The 15,851-nt window shown below is 35.8% G+C and overlaps 1 protein-coding gene across 1 annotated transcript in view; it reads right to left on the minus strand.

Annotated features, from left to right (window-relative positions):
* The window catches only part of RAB31 (RAB31, member RAS oncogene family), a 34,643-nt gene extending 27,401 nt beyond the window's left edge, over positions 1-7,242 (minus strand). Inside the window, exon 1 of the mRNA XM_032222909.1 lies at positions 6,929-7,242. Within this exon, the coding sequence (XP_032078800.1) occupies positions 6,929-6,967 (39 nt within the window). The 5' untranslated portion in view covers positions 6,968-7,242. The remainder of the gene's footprint in view (positions 1-6,928) is intronic.
* Between the last annotated feature and the right edge of the window lie 8,609 nt (positions 7,243-15,851).

Consider the following 15,851-nt stretch of genomic DNA (forward strand, 5'->3'; position numbering starts at 1 on the left):
GCCTCATAATATAGTTTTAAATTTGGCAATTTCAAACCTCCTCTCTCGCGTACATCTTGCATTATTTTAAGTTTTAGTCTCTGCTTCTTCCCTGCTCAAACAAATTTGTTGATACCCTTCTGCCATTCTAGCAAGTTTGCATCTTTTTTAAGTATTGGTATCATTTGAAAAAGAAATAGAAATTTAGGCAAGACATTCATTTTCACTGCTGCTATTCTTCCCAACAAGGATAATTGTAATTTTTCCCAATTTTTTATCTCTGTCTGTATACTACACCATAGTGGCTCATAATTATACTTACTGTATATACTCGAGTATAAGCCTAGTTTTTCAGCCCACTTTTTGGGCTGAAAAAAGCCGCCTCGGCTTATACTCGAGTCAGTGAAAAATTTGCCCGAAATGGAGGAGAAAAAGGGGCGGGGCCATGCCGCTGGGTGACACTCGTGAATGGCCCAGTGCCCCTGTGAGTTTCCCCTCCCTCTGTGTCAGTTTGCCGCACAGCGCGCACCGCACCATCCCCCCTCCTCACGTTCTAATGTAATGCAGGGCTGTCTTACGATTCCCCTTCCTCCCCCTCCTGCCGCTCTGCAACGATGTCCCACCTCCTCCTTGTTATGGCAAGCAGCCACATAGCGATGTCCCACCTCCTCTGGTACAGTGATCCAATGATAGGAATCACTGTGCCGTGTGTCATAGGAGGCGGAACATCGCTCCCGCGGCTGCACGGGACATCATCATCACAGCGGGACATCAGCATCATGAGGTGAGTGAAGTATTTCATTGAATACACCGCTAGTTTACTGTTTTTCTTTGAAATAAATATTCAAAAACATTATTGGTATCTATTTTTATTTTTGAAATTTACCGGTAGCTGCTGCATTTCCCACCCTAGGCTTATACTCGAGTCAATAACTTTTCCAGTTTTTTGTGGTAAAATTAGGTGCCTCGGCTTATATTCGGGTCGGCCTATACTCGAGTATATACGGTAACTCTCAATATGGAATCTCTCTGCACCCACACAGTCACTTATCTTGCAGGGAGGGAGGGCGGGAGAGAGAGAGACACAGAGAGAGACAGAGACAGACAGAGAGAGCGAGCGCTTTAAACAAGAGAACTGTCTTTCTCCTTTAGTATCTGCCTGTTCTACTTCTGTTGGGTCCCCTCAGTTAAACAATGCCATCAAGCAGGACCCAGGAAGAAAGCAGTCTTGATTCCTTCAGCTGCTCAGACATGTGGCATTCATGAACTTACATATGTAAAGTGCTAAGGAAACATGTTATATATGTAAAATGGTAAAGAAAAGCCAATAAATAATGAGGAATTACATTTCCTCTTATTGCAATTCCAAAAAAGCATCAGCAAAATCAACTGATTGGATATAGCAATTCTACAATGTTTTCCATGCCTTTAACCACATTTCCAAGTGCTCCTTAGAGAAAATGTCTAAACACAGCTGTCAATAACTGCAGCTTGCAAACTAACTATATTTTTGTTGCATTCAAGGACAATTCTAGAACAGTTATTAGAAATAAAATAAAAATAAAATGAGTGCTATTCATGATATTTCTATAACAATGTAGAAAATCCTTATTGAAGGTTATCCTTAGGGATAAAAGGAAGAGGACAATGGCTTAAAATTAGTTTTGCAGAGATGGGGAACTATGGGCCCTTTATGACTTGTAGACTTCAACTCCCAGAATTCCAATTTTAAGTTCACAAGTCATAAAAGGGTCATAGTTCCCCGCCTCTGCTTTATAGGATAGATTTTCAGGATATTTTAAATTGAAATATTTTTGTATTGCCTCCTATGCATTCATTTCCAATGATTTCAACTAGTGTATTAATCTCAGAATCTACAGTCTACAAAAGTATTTGGATTATATTATTTGATGCAAGGAAAAGTATAAACTATTTTATGCAGTTTGAACAGTACATTCAAAGAAACAAAAGTTCTGTGTAGAGAAAAATATTTTTATTATATTTGAAACAATATTGAGCAATAGGCAATAAAGCTGTAAAGTATCATAAAACTGCCAAACTGAAAAATGTTCTAGTCATCTCTGCCATTATCTGAGCAAAGACCCTCCGATAAATATTCTGCAAATCAGTCTATTTCCACTTGAACTTCTGATGTCAAACCATTTAACTTATTAAATGGTTTGAAATTCAAAAGTTTTCCACGTTTTTCTTTGGAACCATGAACATCATCAAAAACAAACCAGTAAACCTTTTTTTAAACTAAGATACTCATATTACTGTTCAAACAGTAAGCGACTGATGGATGGCTTCCCACTGATATTCTTCTGATTTCTTCGATGTATAGAAAGTCCTTGCTTAACCCCTCCAAGGTTTTGTCAGACTTTTAAAAAATATACTTATGACCTGTTCTTGAAATCATGAGTGCTGCATACCCCCTGTGGATCATCTGATTGCATTTTGGGCACTAGCCTTGCATTTCTGATCAGTTGCGGTGTCCATTGGCTACGCTGGATTCATTTAACAACCATAGGATTTGTTTAATGATTGTGTTGTACTTTATGATCCTAGCAAAACTGGTTAACTTATGATCAAAAGAGGTAGGGGGTGGATGGGTTACTGTTTTTACTATTTGTATTTGTATTTTTTTATTTTTTATAAGCCACCCAGAGTCACTGAAAGTGAATGAATGGCCATATAAATTCTCATAAATAAATAATCAGAGTTGCAGTAAAAATAGTTTGGCCAGTAAAATCATTTATTTATGTAGCATTAGCTGCAAAATTATATACATTATTGCTTTATCACTAGGAGCCCTCAACAACTCAGTTCTAACAGCTGTTCCTAAAAACTTGGTCTAGTTTATAAAGATGTTAACACCTCTATTAAAAGTGACTGCCTTCATGAAATGTAATATCAATATACCATGATTAAAGTGTGTATTCCTAGACTAAATTTTATTTAAATTTTTTTAAAATGTGTACTCAGTAATTACTACTCCAAGCAAATGTTTTTCATATTGTGAAGAATTGTATAAGCTTATGTATCCTGTCGTTTCTCAGTGTTAAAAAATACTTGTGCATCTAACTTTACTATTATGGTAGTAAAGTTTTTTTCTAAGATATTAGCCTTTCAAAATACTAAAATCACAATCCTATGCAGATTAATATGTAATATGTACGATAAAACTTAAGTAGATGTTAATTTAATTAATTTCATTTTGCTTAAGGAAGATCAAAACACGCTATGTTTCTAAATAAAAGTACTGAACAAACTATCCTTGATTTTTTATGAAAGCACAATTTTTATAGCAAAAAATGTTGGATTTACACTCAGAAAATAATTGATTTTATTGAAATCAAGTTGATTTAAATGATGATTTAAATATCTAGTAAAAATGCTTGATTTAAATCAAGTTGATTTAAATCATAATTTTTAAAGAGCGTCATCTCTGTCCCACAGCAGCTCCTCCTGACCTGCTGTTGACTCACCGACAGTCCCATTATAGCAGAACATACAGCCTCATGCTACATAACTAAGCTCCATTTCATGCTGAATAAACTAATTAATGTATCTTAAATAGTAAACTATCTTTAGATAGATTTTTACTCCAAAAGCATTTTATTAAAATATATTGATAAAAATAAAAAAATCCTATTTTATTTTGTTTAAAAAATCATTTTTTATTTTATTTTTTTAAAAAAATGATTGATTTTTATCCATCCTAACTCCATTCCTATTTTTTTTTATAAAAGATAATATTTTACACATACACACATCTTAGCATTTAAATAGAATTTATGGGGATTTATGGGGAACTTCTTTTCTTCTAAATACTATTAGGCGTCTGGTTTAAATAACCAATAAAAAAATAAAGTTATGTGGAATGAAAATTCATCACAAGTTAATGAAGCTGGATACAGATTTTCCATTAGTCTGGAGAAATGATGCAGATCACCATGCCAAGCAAAAGCATATTTGAATATATTAGAAAAAACATTGTGTTGATTAAAGATGGGAAAGTGCTGCTACTTTTTCTCTACAACTATTGTCACATATTCTGTGGGATCAGTTGTGTACAATGCCATTATATCCAAAATCTAGTGAAAGAAGAAAAGCTATAACAGTCAAGTTAACATCAATACCTAGGAAGTTTCCAGATTATAAAACATATTACCTATAAGAATCTTGAGGACAATAAAGTGATTACAAGAACTCAACACTGATTTATCTATTGTAGAACAATTTTTAACAGGCAAGCCTTATCTTATGTTCTTTGATCAAGCAACTCCCTTAACAGATTCCGGAAATTCTTTACTTATAATATACCTTGATTCAAAAAAAAATCTGACAAAGTATACAAAGATATTGAGATAAGTAATTATTGAATTCAATCCATTAAAAATTTAATGGATAAATTAAATTTAATGGACATATTTGGCTTAAAAACTGAACTGAAAAAACACTCATCAATAATTCCTTATCAGATTGGAAGAAGACATTAAGTGGAATGCTATAATGCTTCATTCATTACTTGAATGAAGAGATAGGGAATGTGTTTATTAAATTTGCATTTGATACAAAGTGCGTAAGTTAGTAAATAACTTAATAAACAAATAAAATGAAAACAATGTTGATAGAGAAAATTGGCAGAACAGAACAATGAAATTTAACAGAACCAAATGTTACAGGAATCAAAATATTGGGTATAGATCAGGGGCAAAATTACTTTGAAAAACATCTTAGAAGTTGATTACAAATTAAGCATGAAGGACTAAAAACTAGCATCAAGGACTGAAAACTAGTTCCATGAAGAGAGATTGAAAGTCTTGGGCTTATATAGCCATGAGATGTTAAGTCACATATAGATAACAAACCCAAGAAGCAAGACCCATGCAGGTGTACGAAATATAAACTTGGAAACAACAAAAGTCCCAAGTAGCAGTTCAATTTAAACACTTCCTTTTAAATCCCCCATATCTTGTCTGCCTGTCTCTTACCAAAACAATTCCTTTACCTGCTTCTCACAGCTTAACATATAGTAATACTTATTCATCTAAAGGAATTTTGCATAGAGAGTAGCCAAGTTCTATTTTCTATAGTGCACTGACATTAAATGCAGAGCAATAGTTGACTCCAATTATCCAGAGAACCAGCAAGGTTCTTCTTCCCTGAAGAGGTAAGAAAGCCATCTGCTTTGATATTTTCATTTTGATTCCTACCCAAAGATGGGAATGACTCCATAGTCAAAATTCTGATTCCACGTCTATGAATCTATGCCTACAAAAAAATGAATGGTAATCCTTATAAATGCATGTAACAGGTGCCTCAATGCAGTATATAAATAAATATAAATGCTGTCACATTAATAGGCTAGTGTGTGCTCTAGCAGGCAACTTATCTCGAGTCCCCATTGTCTTTACCAGTAATTTTACACTGATGTGCTGGAGCGCCTGTCATGAAAGGCTGGGCCACTTGACCTTGTTTGTTTTACAGATTCAATAGTGGAAGTGTGAAATGTAATCTATTCCTTTGTATTTGAAAAAAACAAGCCCATCAAAGAGAAAACAAGTATTTATTTTCCTGGATTAGGTGGGAAGGAAGAAGAAATAGGAGAATCCACAAAGCAGAGACTAAGTTAACTTCAGTCTGAACAGAATGTTTTTACAAACTTAGGGGCCCCTTTTAGCTGTAAATGTGAACTGTGGTTTCCCCTCAGGGAAAAGGGCGGCCTACAAATGTCAATAAAAATCAAATCAAATCAATTCATAATAAATAGATGTAGTTTTTTCTTAATAATGGGAGCTAAATCTAGGCAGTGTAAACTAAACTATTAAATCACCATGACTGTACAAAACAGAGGAGGAAAAGAAAGGAAGAATTCCCTGACACTGGTCTATGTCGCCTTGCAAATTATCAGCTGGGAGGAATTCACCATAACACTGCAGAGAATTATTCTAAAAAGAGGATATGGTTAGCCACAGAATGAAATAGTTTTTGCTGAGTTGCATTTCATGGTGAACTGCTTTTTGCAGTGAAGCAATTTCTGTCCATTTACAGCCAAAATCAGTTAAAGTGTGTAGCAATCTCTTATCTGAGCTCAAAATGTTACTTGCTAAATACAAACCACAAAAACACCATATTTAGGATAAAACACAACACACTTAACTTGTAGAAGAGAGGGAATGAAAGGAGAATGAGAGTTCTGTATTTTAATAGTTGAAAGTAATACTTCTGAAAGAGTATTTTCCAACAGGAAAACAACATGCTAACCATTTGTACAAAAAATACACCTATCTGTGAATCTGACCATAATGCAGGTATGAGAGTGTAGTTACCCTACTCTTAATAATTGGTTAAAAGAGTTAAAAGAAAAATTATTCCATATGATCAGCTTGCCACACGAATTTCAGTTTCTGCAAGTTTCTATTTAATTTGCTAAAAAGCAGCATTCAGCATTGCGTGCGCACGGCATTGTTAAGGATTCAGTGGGATTCCATCACCATTTCTGCGGGAATCAAAACTCGTCTCCCAGGAGAATAGCTGTAAACGTTTGCCATCATGTAAAAGGAAAACAGATCAAGTAGAACGTAACTGGAACAAATCTCGGACAAAGAGGAGGAAAGTATGCCTGCTTAATCCTTATTTAGTCTAACTGCCTGAGCTACCAAAATTCCCAGCAAGCAAATCGAAAAAGTAAAGTGAGTGGAAAGCCAGTCCGTATCCGAACTAGAATGGGCCAAAAAGAAGACAAAGAAAGCTGTTCTGTAAATCGCAGGCTTGCCAAGCTGCTTTGCAGCCCCGACCTTCCTCCGCTCGGCCCGCGCTCTCAGTCGGTCGTTTGTACGGGACGCTGTTTGCTTAAAATCTTCACTTGCTACCCAGAATTCAGCGTCTCCTTCCCATATCCCCCTCCCCCCTCGTATTTTTCTTTCTTTCGGTCGCTACTCACTCCAAGCAGACAGACTTTCAGCTCTCGTATCGCCATCATCTGTTTGGGGCGAGGCGGCTTCGCATCCTTGAGAGGAGCGAATCCTCCGGTCTCTCTCGCTTGTTACCCAGTTCCAAAAACGGGCAAAAGCGGCAGCAGTTGCAACCACTTCTCAGTAACCCCAGCCCTGTGCCGCCAGCGGTCACATGAGCACAACCCCGGCTTCGGCTCCTCCTCGCTTACTTTTGCCTCTTTCCTCACCCAAATCCAAGGCTTACAAAATAGCTGCGCTTCAGCGTATTTCGGAAGACGCAGTTGCCATTCTTGGAACGACGCGCTGGACCCGCGGCTGGCCCTTGAGCGTTTCCAGGTTGCGAAACTAACAGAAGCAGCGCTGCGTTCCCGCCCATTTTTTTCTCAGAGCGCGTCCCGCGGCGGAGGGCTCAAATTTCCAAGTACAACAACAGCAGAAAACGTTTTGAAGGGAATGGGGAGGAAGAAAATGTCACAGATATAATAAGTGGACTGATTTAAAAGCTTCTGGATAAGATTAAAAGCAAAATAAGATATAGTACTTGTTTTACACGGCGTCTTTGGATTGATATTGCTACTAGCCATTTACCTGGAAGCAGAGTTCAAAACTACAGTACACCCCTGTAAATAAAAACAAATACACATTAAATCAGAGGTTGAACCGTCTCTGTAGCAATGTGTATGATAGAACTGTCATTAAAGTTATAGCCAATAATGCAAACATATACTAAGGAAAGCAAATTTAGAATTATAAGCTTATCAAACAAAAGTTCAATTTTGTGACCTTTATAAATCAAGTCCATTTATTTTGCTCTAATGCAATCTGAATGTTTTGCAAGGCTAATCCAGCTGGTTCAGTGAGATATCAAAGGGTGATAGAATTAATTCTCTAGGATTACCAAATTATGGACTACTAAAAGTCTCCTCTTTTACCTTCATATAGATACCAACAGTATTTTCACACTTCTTCACATCTTCACTCAGAACAGGCAGAGAAACTACATCATCTGACTAAGCTTCCAATTACTCATGTTATTAGTTTTAAAATGCATCTCCAAGAATTCAAGATGTCATTCATAGCACTCCCATCTCCAACATTTCCTAGCACTCCCATCTCCAACATTTCCTATCATCCCAACAAGCTTCTGGTACATTGGTTTGAGAGATAGTAAATATCCCAAAGTGACAATGATAAACTGGGTAAATTAATTTAATTGAAATGTTTCCAGCAAAGTCCCAAAGGTGCTTTTTTGAAAGGCAACTGGACTTTCTTGGTTTTTTCTTTGAAAGCATTTCGTTTCTCACCCAAGAAGTGGATGAGAAGTTAAATATTTGTAAAGAAAAAACCAAGAAAATCCAATTGCCTTTTGGAAAAGCACCTTTGGGGCAACCATGACCTGAATTATTGAGAATCTCCATAGACATCTCTCCAGCAGAGGATTTCTTCCAATAATTTTCCAATAAATGAGGTTTATAATTATGATAAGACTACTACCATCCAGAATGAACTAGCATGCTATCTTTCTTAGCAATTCCCTAAAAGTATAGTTCTCTTAAACAATCCCTAGAAAAGCAAAAAAAATAAAAATAAATAAAATTGCTGCAGAACTTCTTGCCCATAACCTGGAATCCAGACAAATTCCTGAAACAGCATGGTATCTATGAAAAAATGCTAATTGTTTTTAAATTAGCAAAGCTGAATCTCTAGATATAAAAGAAATTGAGAAAACAAACAAGGGAAACTTATGTGAAAAATATTGCCCCTCTTTTAGGTTTTGTGAATTTGTACATATTTTTGCTATTAAATCAGAACTTCCTATGAGTTCCAATTATATATATATATATATATATATAAGCAGTCAAGTAACAAATACAGTAGCATTGATTTTACATGCTGGCATAAAGTTTTGGATTTTAGGACATCTTAAAAAGTTCATTAGAACAAAAATGGGTTGAGGGAATGGTTTTGGACCTCTTGGAGAAGTAAAGAATATCATTCTATAAAATAACGCAATGTGTTTCAATGAAGGCATAGTTTTTCCGTTCATTTGCTTTTATTTTTTTATAAGATAAACATGGCAAAAAAAGTTCAGTGCAGTATTTTATCAACATTTTCCTTCAGTAGTTTGCTGATAAGTGTTAAAAATAGAAAAAAATTGAGGAATGTATAGACTAATTTCTAATATACCTAATCTTTTCAAATGACTAAAAAAAGAATGTGTTTTTACTGGAAATAGGCCACATTTTTTAAAAGCCCTCTTCAATTGGGTTTTCTTCCAATCTCAATACTGCCAGGAATCATGATCAGAGGTCAAATTTATAAGGAAAGCCTATTTGATTTGTGTAGATCCAACAAAATACACTGCTGTGCCAACAGGGATTAAGTCCCAAATAATTTTATATACATCTGCCCTTCACAAGACACATTTCTAAAGCCAAGTTTCCCCAAAATTTGGATTTCAAGGTGGCTCATAATAAGATAACATTGACTGCAGAATTTAATTTTTAGAAAAAACTACCCAATAAGTGCCATCTAAGTTTTGTACATTGGGGAGAGACTTCCTGAAAAAATGGGTTCTTGACAATTGGGAGATCATAATTCACAATTTATTCTGGAGCTCATCTATTTTTTTTAACAATTACTGAAATAATTGCATTTGTGCATTGCAAACTCAGTCCTTTAACAATTAAGGCATGTACTTTCAATAATACAGTATATTGACTAAAGAAAAATAAACTTAAAAAAAACTATTATTTTGAGCAAGGGAAAATGTTGAAGGAATTATAATGTTTCATATCACTAGATCACACAGGATAAGGAACAAACATTAATATGTTTGTGTACAAAAAGGGTAAACATGGAACTAGTAATGAACAGTCTCTGACTTTTTTATTCCAGGAACTTCCATAAGAGTCTGTCTGTATTTAAAGACCTGAGGTCAAGGAAACATTCCTAAGGAATCTCTCACTTCTTAGTATGTTTAAAACTTACAAAAATATCCCAAGTCCTGTTATCCTAATTATAGGCCCTGCTGATTTTAATTTGGAAAACATCTGAGTTTTAATTCTCTAAAAAATTAAAACATTTACTTTTAAGCTCAAAAATAGCAACTTTACTAAAACAAGTCAGAGCGCAATAGAGTGATAGAGCAAACTATCAGAGATCAGTTTTTGATCTCTCTAGTATCCAAGAATAAGGATATTACAGAAAAGATCAAAACTATACAGTGTTTCTGTTAAGTACTGTATGTGGATTGGAAAACGTAGGATTGGGGAATAGCAATAATTGTCCATTTAAGGTTGGGAAAGCACTGGGAATCCCCCCCCCCTCCCTGTAACACTTGATGCTTACTTGTTAACTTGTGAGATTATAAAATTGTTTGATATTTCCTAGATAAACTAAGAATCAAGCCTTCTCATGTGATATTGATGGGACCCAGTTTTGACAGTGATGAGATTTGTGACCCAAAATTGAACGTAGAAAAAGGATTTGCTGCTTTCTTTTTCCAGTGGCGCACTGGGCTAGAGGTGAAGAGTATGTAGTTCCATCTGGGATGTACAGTATTTTTGTGTTATTGGCTGGACTTAACATTTATATTCTTCTTTATTTTTTCTTCCACTTATTTTTCTTGTTTTATTTTTTATGTTTATTTCATTGTTACATTGTGAGCAGTTTCGACTCAGATGGTAGCTAAATTGAATGAATTAAATTAAATATTAAATTAAAACTGAACTGAGTATATGCATATAGAGGGTAAACTTAGACTAAGAAGCATTTGCTAAATAAACTGCTTTGTTATGGTAGAATCTGTAGGATCTTGTGATGAATTCTGGAATTCTAACTTCACAACTATAGTCAAATGGGGGGGGGACCTTTGTTAAGGTATGAAATTATAAAACTTAGTTTTTGTCAAAACAGATTCTAGAGTTAATACATCTCTAAGTAACAACCTATCAGAGAAATGCTGATATTACATGACTATGTCATGCTAGTATGGCTATGGAAAAAAGAAAAATATTAGAAGTCTGAAGTCAGAGAGCAAGATTGATGACTAGGAATGCTGGGAATTCTGGAACTATCTTTGGTTTAGCAAGATCACATGTTGAATGCAATGGGAGGATCTGAAAAACAAAGTTACTGTGGAAGATAATTTTATACAGAAAGAATATGTTTCCTGTATGGTACAGATACAAACCAAATACAGGTAATCCTTGAGATATAACCCTAATGGAGCCTGCCCATAAGTCAAGACTGTCATAAAATGGATCACTCATTTTATGACATTTTTATTGTGCTTGTTCAGTAAATCAACTGGATCATTAAGTGAACAAACATTGGGTTTGCTATTTGCTTTGGTTCATTAAATAACCTTCACAATTGTTAAGTGAACTGAGACACGGGCATGGAGCATCTGGACAGAACCACTGCTGCCTCACCATCAGATGTTCTAGCAAGGCAAGGTGGCTCTCCACCTTCAAACTGCAGCACCTCCAGGCAGGTGCTTGGACTTAAATTGGGCTACGCAGCTGAATTTCCCAGTGTGGAGCCTCCAGTGGGAACCGCTGCCACAGTTCAGTAGAATGCAAAGGAATGTTCTGCAAGCAATCTTAAATCATATGCAAAGAAACACATTACAGTAGAGGACAAAGGAACTATGCTGAATCTGCTTTCTGTAGACGCTGGCTAGTATTTCTGCAAGCAATTCCAAGGCAGACACAAACACAGTAAATGAAAAAAATGTTATTTTTATAAAGTACTTATAAACAAGCATAGTACTATAATAAAAAAGAAAATTTTAAAGTATTAGCAAAATTAACTACAGTATTCCAGGCCTCAAGATAACAAAAGAAGCAATGAGAGATTCACTTTTCTAGTCCTCCACATTACAACAGTGAGGTGGAAAGAAAGCATACTGAGTGCAAAGACCCCGATCTGGATTGGTCATGTGACCAGGGGGAAACACACATGACCATATGGACCTTGGAAATCACCTGCTATAACTGGGCGATTTCCGGTTCTCAAATGAGGGTTTCACAGGATTAAAATTGGCTGCTGTTTCAGAAAGGACTGCATCTTGGTCACATGACTTCAGAGACCTCCTGTTGGTCACAATTTTGAATCCTTGTCATAAGTACACTTTTGAGATGTATTCATAACTTCAAACAGTCATGTTACAGTACAAGATGAAAAGGTATCACAATGTAGTCCTTTCTAGAGCAATGTTAGTATACTTATTTCTTTGTTTGAAACAACCAAAAGGAAAGATATGTGAAGAAATAAGAAGAAAACTATTAAAATAGCAGGACTTTTTTTGGGACTTGGAGAATGAAATGTTTATGAGCAGAAGCAGCAGCAGTCACTGAAGAGATATGGATGGCAGGGAGACAAATTATGAAATGCATACAACTATGTTATCACACATTTACATGTTTGTGTCAGAAATTGAAATTCAAATGTATAACAGTGACATTTGTATAAAGTTAACACCCTGTCATCATTGCAGTTGCTGCAGATGGTGCTGTGAAGAAATATTTTACTGGAATATGAAAGACCCATATATGACTCTATAATACAAGCTGCTGGAATTAATATACATAGAATATGTTAAGGAAATCTCAATGAAGATATGAGCATCTAAAATCCATGTTTCTTATCAATAAGAAACTTTTGTCAGGAAGTTATTACTAGACAGAACTACTGGGCATAGGTACCCAGTGGCAAATCAAGATTTGTTTCTGCATAAGACGTTAATGATCACTAGAAAAAAGATATAGAAATAGAATTATTGGCCACGTGTGATTGGAGATACACAAGGAATTTGTCTCCGGTGCATAAGCTCTTAATATACTGTACATACAAACAACAAGTGATAACCATAACCGCAAAATACAATTATCATAAATCATAGATACAACACTCAATATTGTCATAGGTTACTAAAGCAATCAACAAAATCATAATAGGATACTAAATAAAAGCAACCAACATAAATCATGAGATACAATAACAAGTTATAGTCATAAGAATCTAAGGAAATAGATATGTAACAATTCCATACATAAAAAATATGGAATAGGTGCATGAGAAAAAGCACATAGACCTTTGAGAAAAAAAAATATATTGCTCAGTTGCTTCTTCTGACAGCCAAGAAACAACTCATTGTCATACTGGGATTGTGACACCTCTCTTAACAAGGGATGTAAAGCAGCCAATCATTTGTCTTTGTTCTAGTATTATACTTTTTGTTGCTCAAGGAAACGAAGCTAAGAGAGACAGGTTTGTCACTTATACTCATTTTATTTATTTCTACAAAATATTACATTGCTTAGACTTAAGGCTGTCCTTAATTAACTAACATTCATAACTTACAACTCCCTCACAAATTAATTAAGCACCTTTCCTAGCTAGAATGTCAGTTCTTAGACTGCTAACACCAAAGATTCAGTGGAATAGACTTATCTCGAGTACCTTCCTGAAGGCTATGAGGTTTAGGATATTTCACACCTCAAGATATGTTCCAGAGTATGAAGGCAGTCCTTAGAGAAGAAAGATCATTGGATCCCCATGTCACTCATATGGAGTGGGAATTCTCAGTGGCTGGTCCCTACATGAATGGCAATTTTCTTTGCTCACAACCATTTTCTATTCCATTTCCTTGTTTTTTACATCAAGTATACTGTATAACAAATGGCTAATAAACATGTGCAACAAATTGCACATAAATATTCTAAAAAGCAAGTCATCTGAAATTTTATAATGGTTACATTTCAGCGTGGACCTAAGCATGCTTAACAGTGTTGGACAGGGATCAAAATATTCTAAATTCAGTAATTCATTTTTAAAATGTTTTTATGAACATAAACGGCAGACCTAATCACATCTACCCTACCTATCTGAGCACAGAGGCAAGGAATGCTGCAAATCCCTTCTCCCAAGGAGGTATATTATCTATTGGGACCAAGAAGAAAGACATCTATATGATGGTTGCTTCTCTTTGAAACATTGTTCCAACAGAAAATAAGATTGGCAACCTGTTTCACACTCTTTCACAAGGCCCTGGTTTTGCCAACAGACCTGGGGAACCCAGAATGGGATGGGGCCCATCAAATGGCTTATTTGACTGATTATTGTCTTCAGGGGGTGAGAGGTTATTGTTTTTTATTGGGGTTTTCTTTTGCAATTTTTATCTTTGTAACTGCCCAGAGTCACTGAGAATAAATTAGGCAGCAATATAAATTTTCATTCATTCATTCATTCATAAATACATCCTTGAATTTGAAGCATGAACTTGCAATGGAAATTTCTTTTTCCGTATTTTCCATTTGTAGCTAATTTTTAAAATAAAATTATATTATAAAAGTAGTATTCTGGATGATCACTAAAATCTTTGGACCACTAAATAGTATTTTATATTGAAATCTGTGGGTTATAATCTGGTTACATGAACATAGACAACTTATTTGTTATGATGTTCAGCCTATGAAATGCTTTTTTGTGACATTTGGAAAATATGAACTGCAAAAACCCGAGTTATTGGTTCTTCTGCTCTCCATACACTATATTTGTGCATTCACTTTCTTCTCCCTCTCATCCTCCTCCCTACCTTCTTTCTCTGTCCTCCTTCCCTTCTCTACTTCCCCTTCCTCTCTCCTACTCCTCCCCCTTTTTCACTCATTTCTCTCCTCCTCTTCCCCCCTCCTACCCTCTCTCCTATCCCTCTCTCCTTTCCTTCCCACTCTTCATCTCATTTGCTTGGTGTATTTCAGCTTCTGAAATACGCCCCCGATTTGTGATTCTGCCTTTAAGTCTCAATAGTTTCCCATTATAAGTGTATTTCATGTTCCCTCTCCATTTTTCCATGTCTTGGTTTAGATTATATTTAGTTGTCTATGAGTAACAAACGGTGAACATCTTGCTTTATTTCATCATTTTAAAAGTTCTATAGCAATAGCAGTTAGACTTATATACCGATTCATAGGGCTTTCAGCCCTCTCTAAGCGGTTTACAGAGTCAGCATATTGCCCCCACAGTCTGGGTCCTCATTTTACCCACCTCGGAAGGATGGAAAGCTGAGTCAACCCTGAGCTGGTGAGATTTGAACTGCTGAACTGCAGCTAACAGTTAGCTGAAGTGGCTGCAGTACTGCACTCTAACCACTGCGCCACCTCGGCTCTTCTATGTATAACTATGTTTCATATATTTTAACCCATGCTTAGTTGTCCTTCTGTTGTTGTTTCCAATCAATTTGCCACTCAGTTTAATTATCATGTATAAAAGTGAATGGTTTAATTGGATTTAGTATGATAATTTTTGAATAAAGGTACTTCAAATGGGCTAACTTACAGAAAGCTTCCAAAAATCTGGGGATCATGACTCTCAAGGGAATGAAAATTGTGGCTGCTTCAGTGCTATTGGCTGCCGCTGTGCTACCAATCACATTATCTTCATTTTCAACATTCTGACAGTTTCCCAGTCAGTCTCACAAACCCTTCCCCCATCTAGCAGCAGCCCCTTTCCTGCATATTAGAAAGGGATGGGATGGGTTGGGTAGTGGAGAGTTTCAAGATTCCAACAAGGAAACCCACTGGTAACCGAAAGTTGGAAGATGCTCCTGCTACACTGCTTTTTGCCTGCCTTTGATTATTGGGTTTCTCTGTTTAGTTAAGGAAATATCTCTAAAATAATGATCCAGTGGGACACAGGCTGTCTAGTACTTTCTAAACCTCTTGCCATGCACACATTTCACACAACTTTCCTCCAAGCTTGTTAATTCTCATTCTATGTTCTCTTCAGAATCTTAAATATCAAAGTATGGTCACTCATTATTCTACTACTTAATGAATCTTTCTGCAGTTCCTGCAAGTATTGTTTCCCCACTGTTAATGGAAATGCCTTTGCTTCCTCTTTTCT

The sequence above is a fragment of the Thamnophis elegans genome, chromosome 8, assembly GCF_009769535.1.
Source record: "Thamnophis elegans isolate rThaEle1 chromosome 8, rThaEle1.pri, whole genome shotgun sequence".
Lineage (NCBI taxonomy): Eukaryota > Metazoa > Chordata > Lepidosauria > Squamata > Colubridae > Thamnophis > Thamnophis elegans.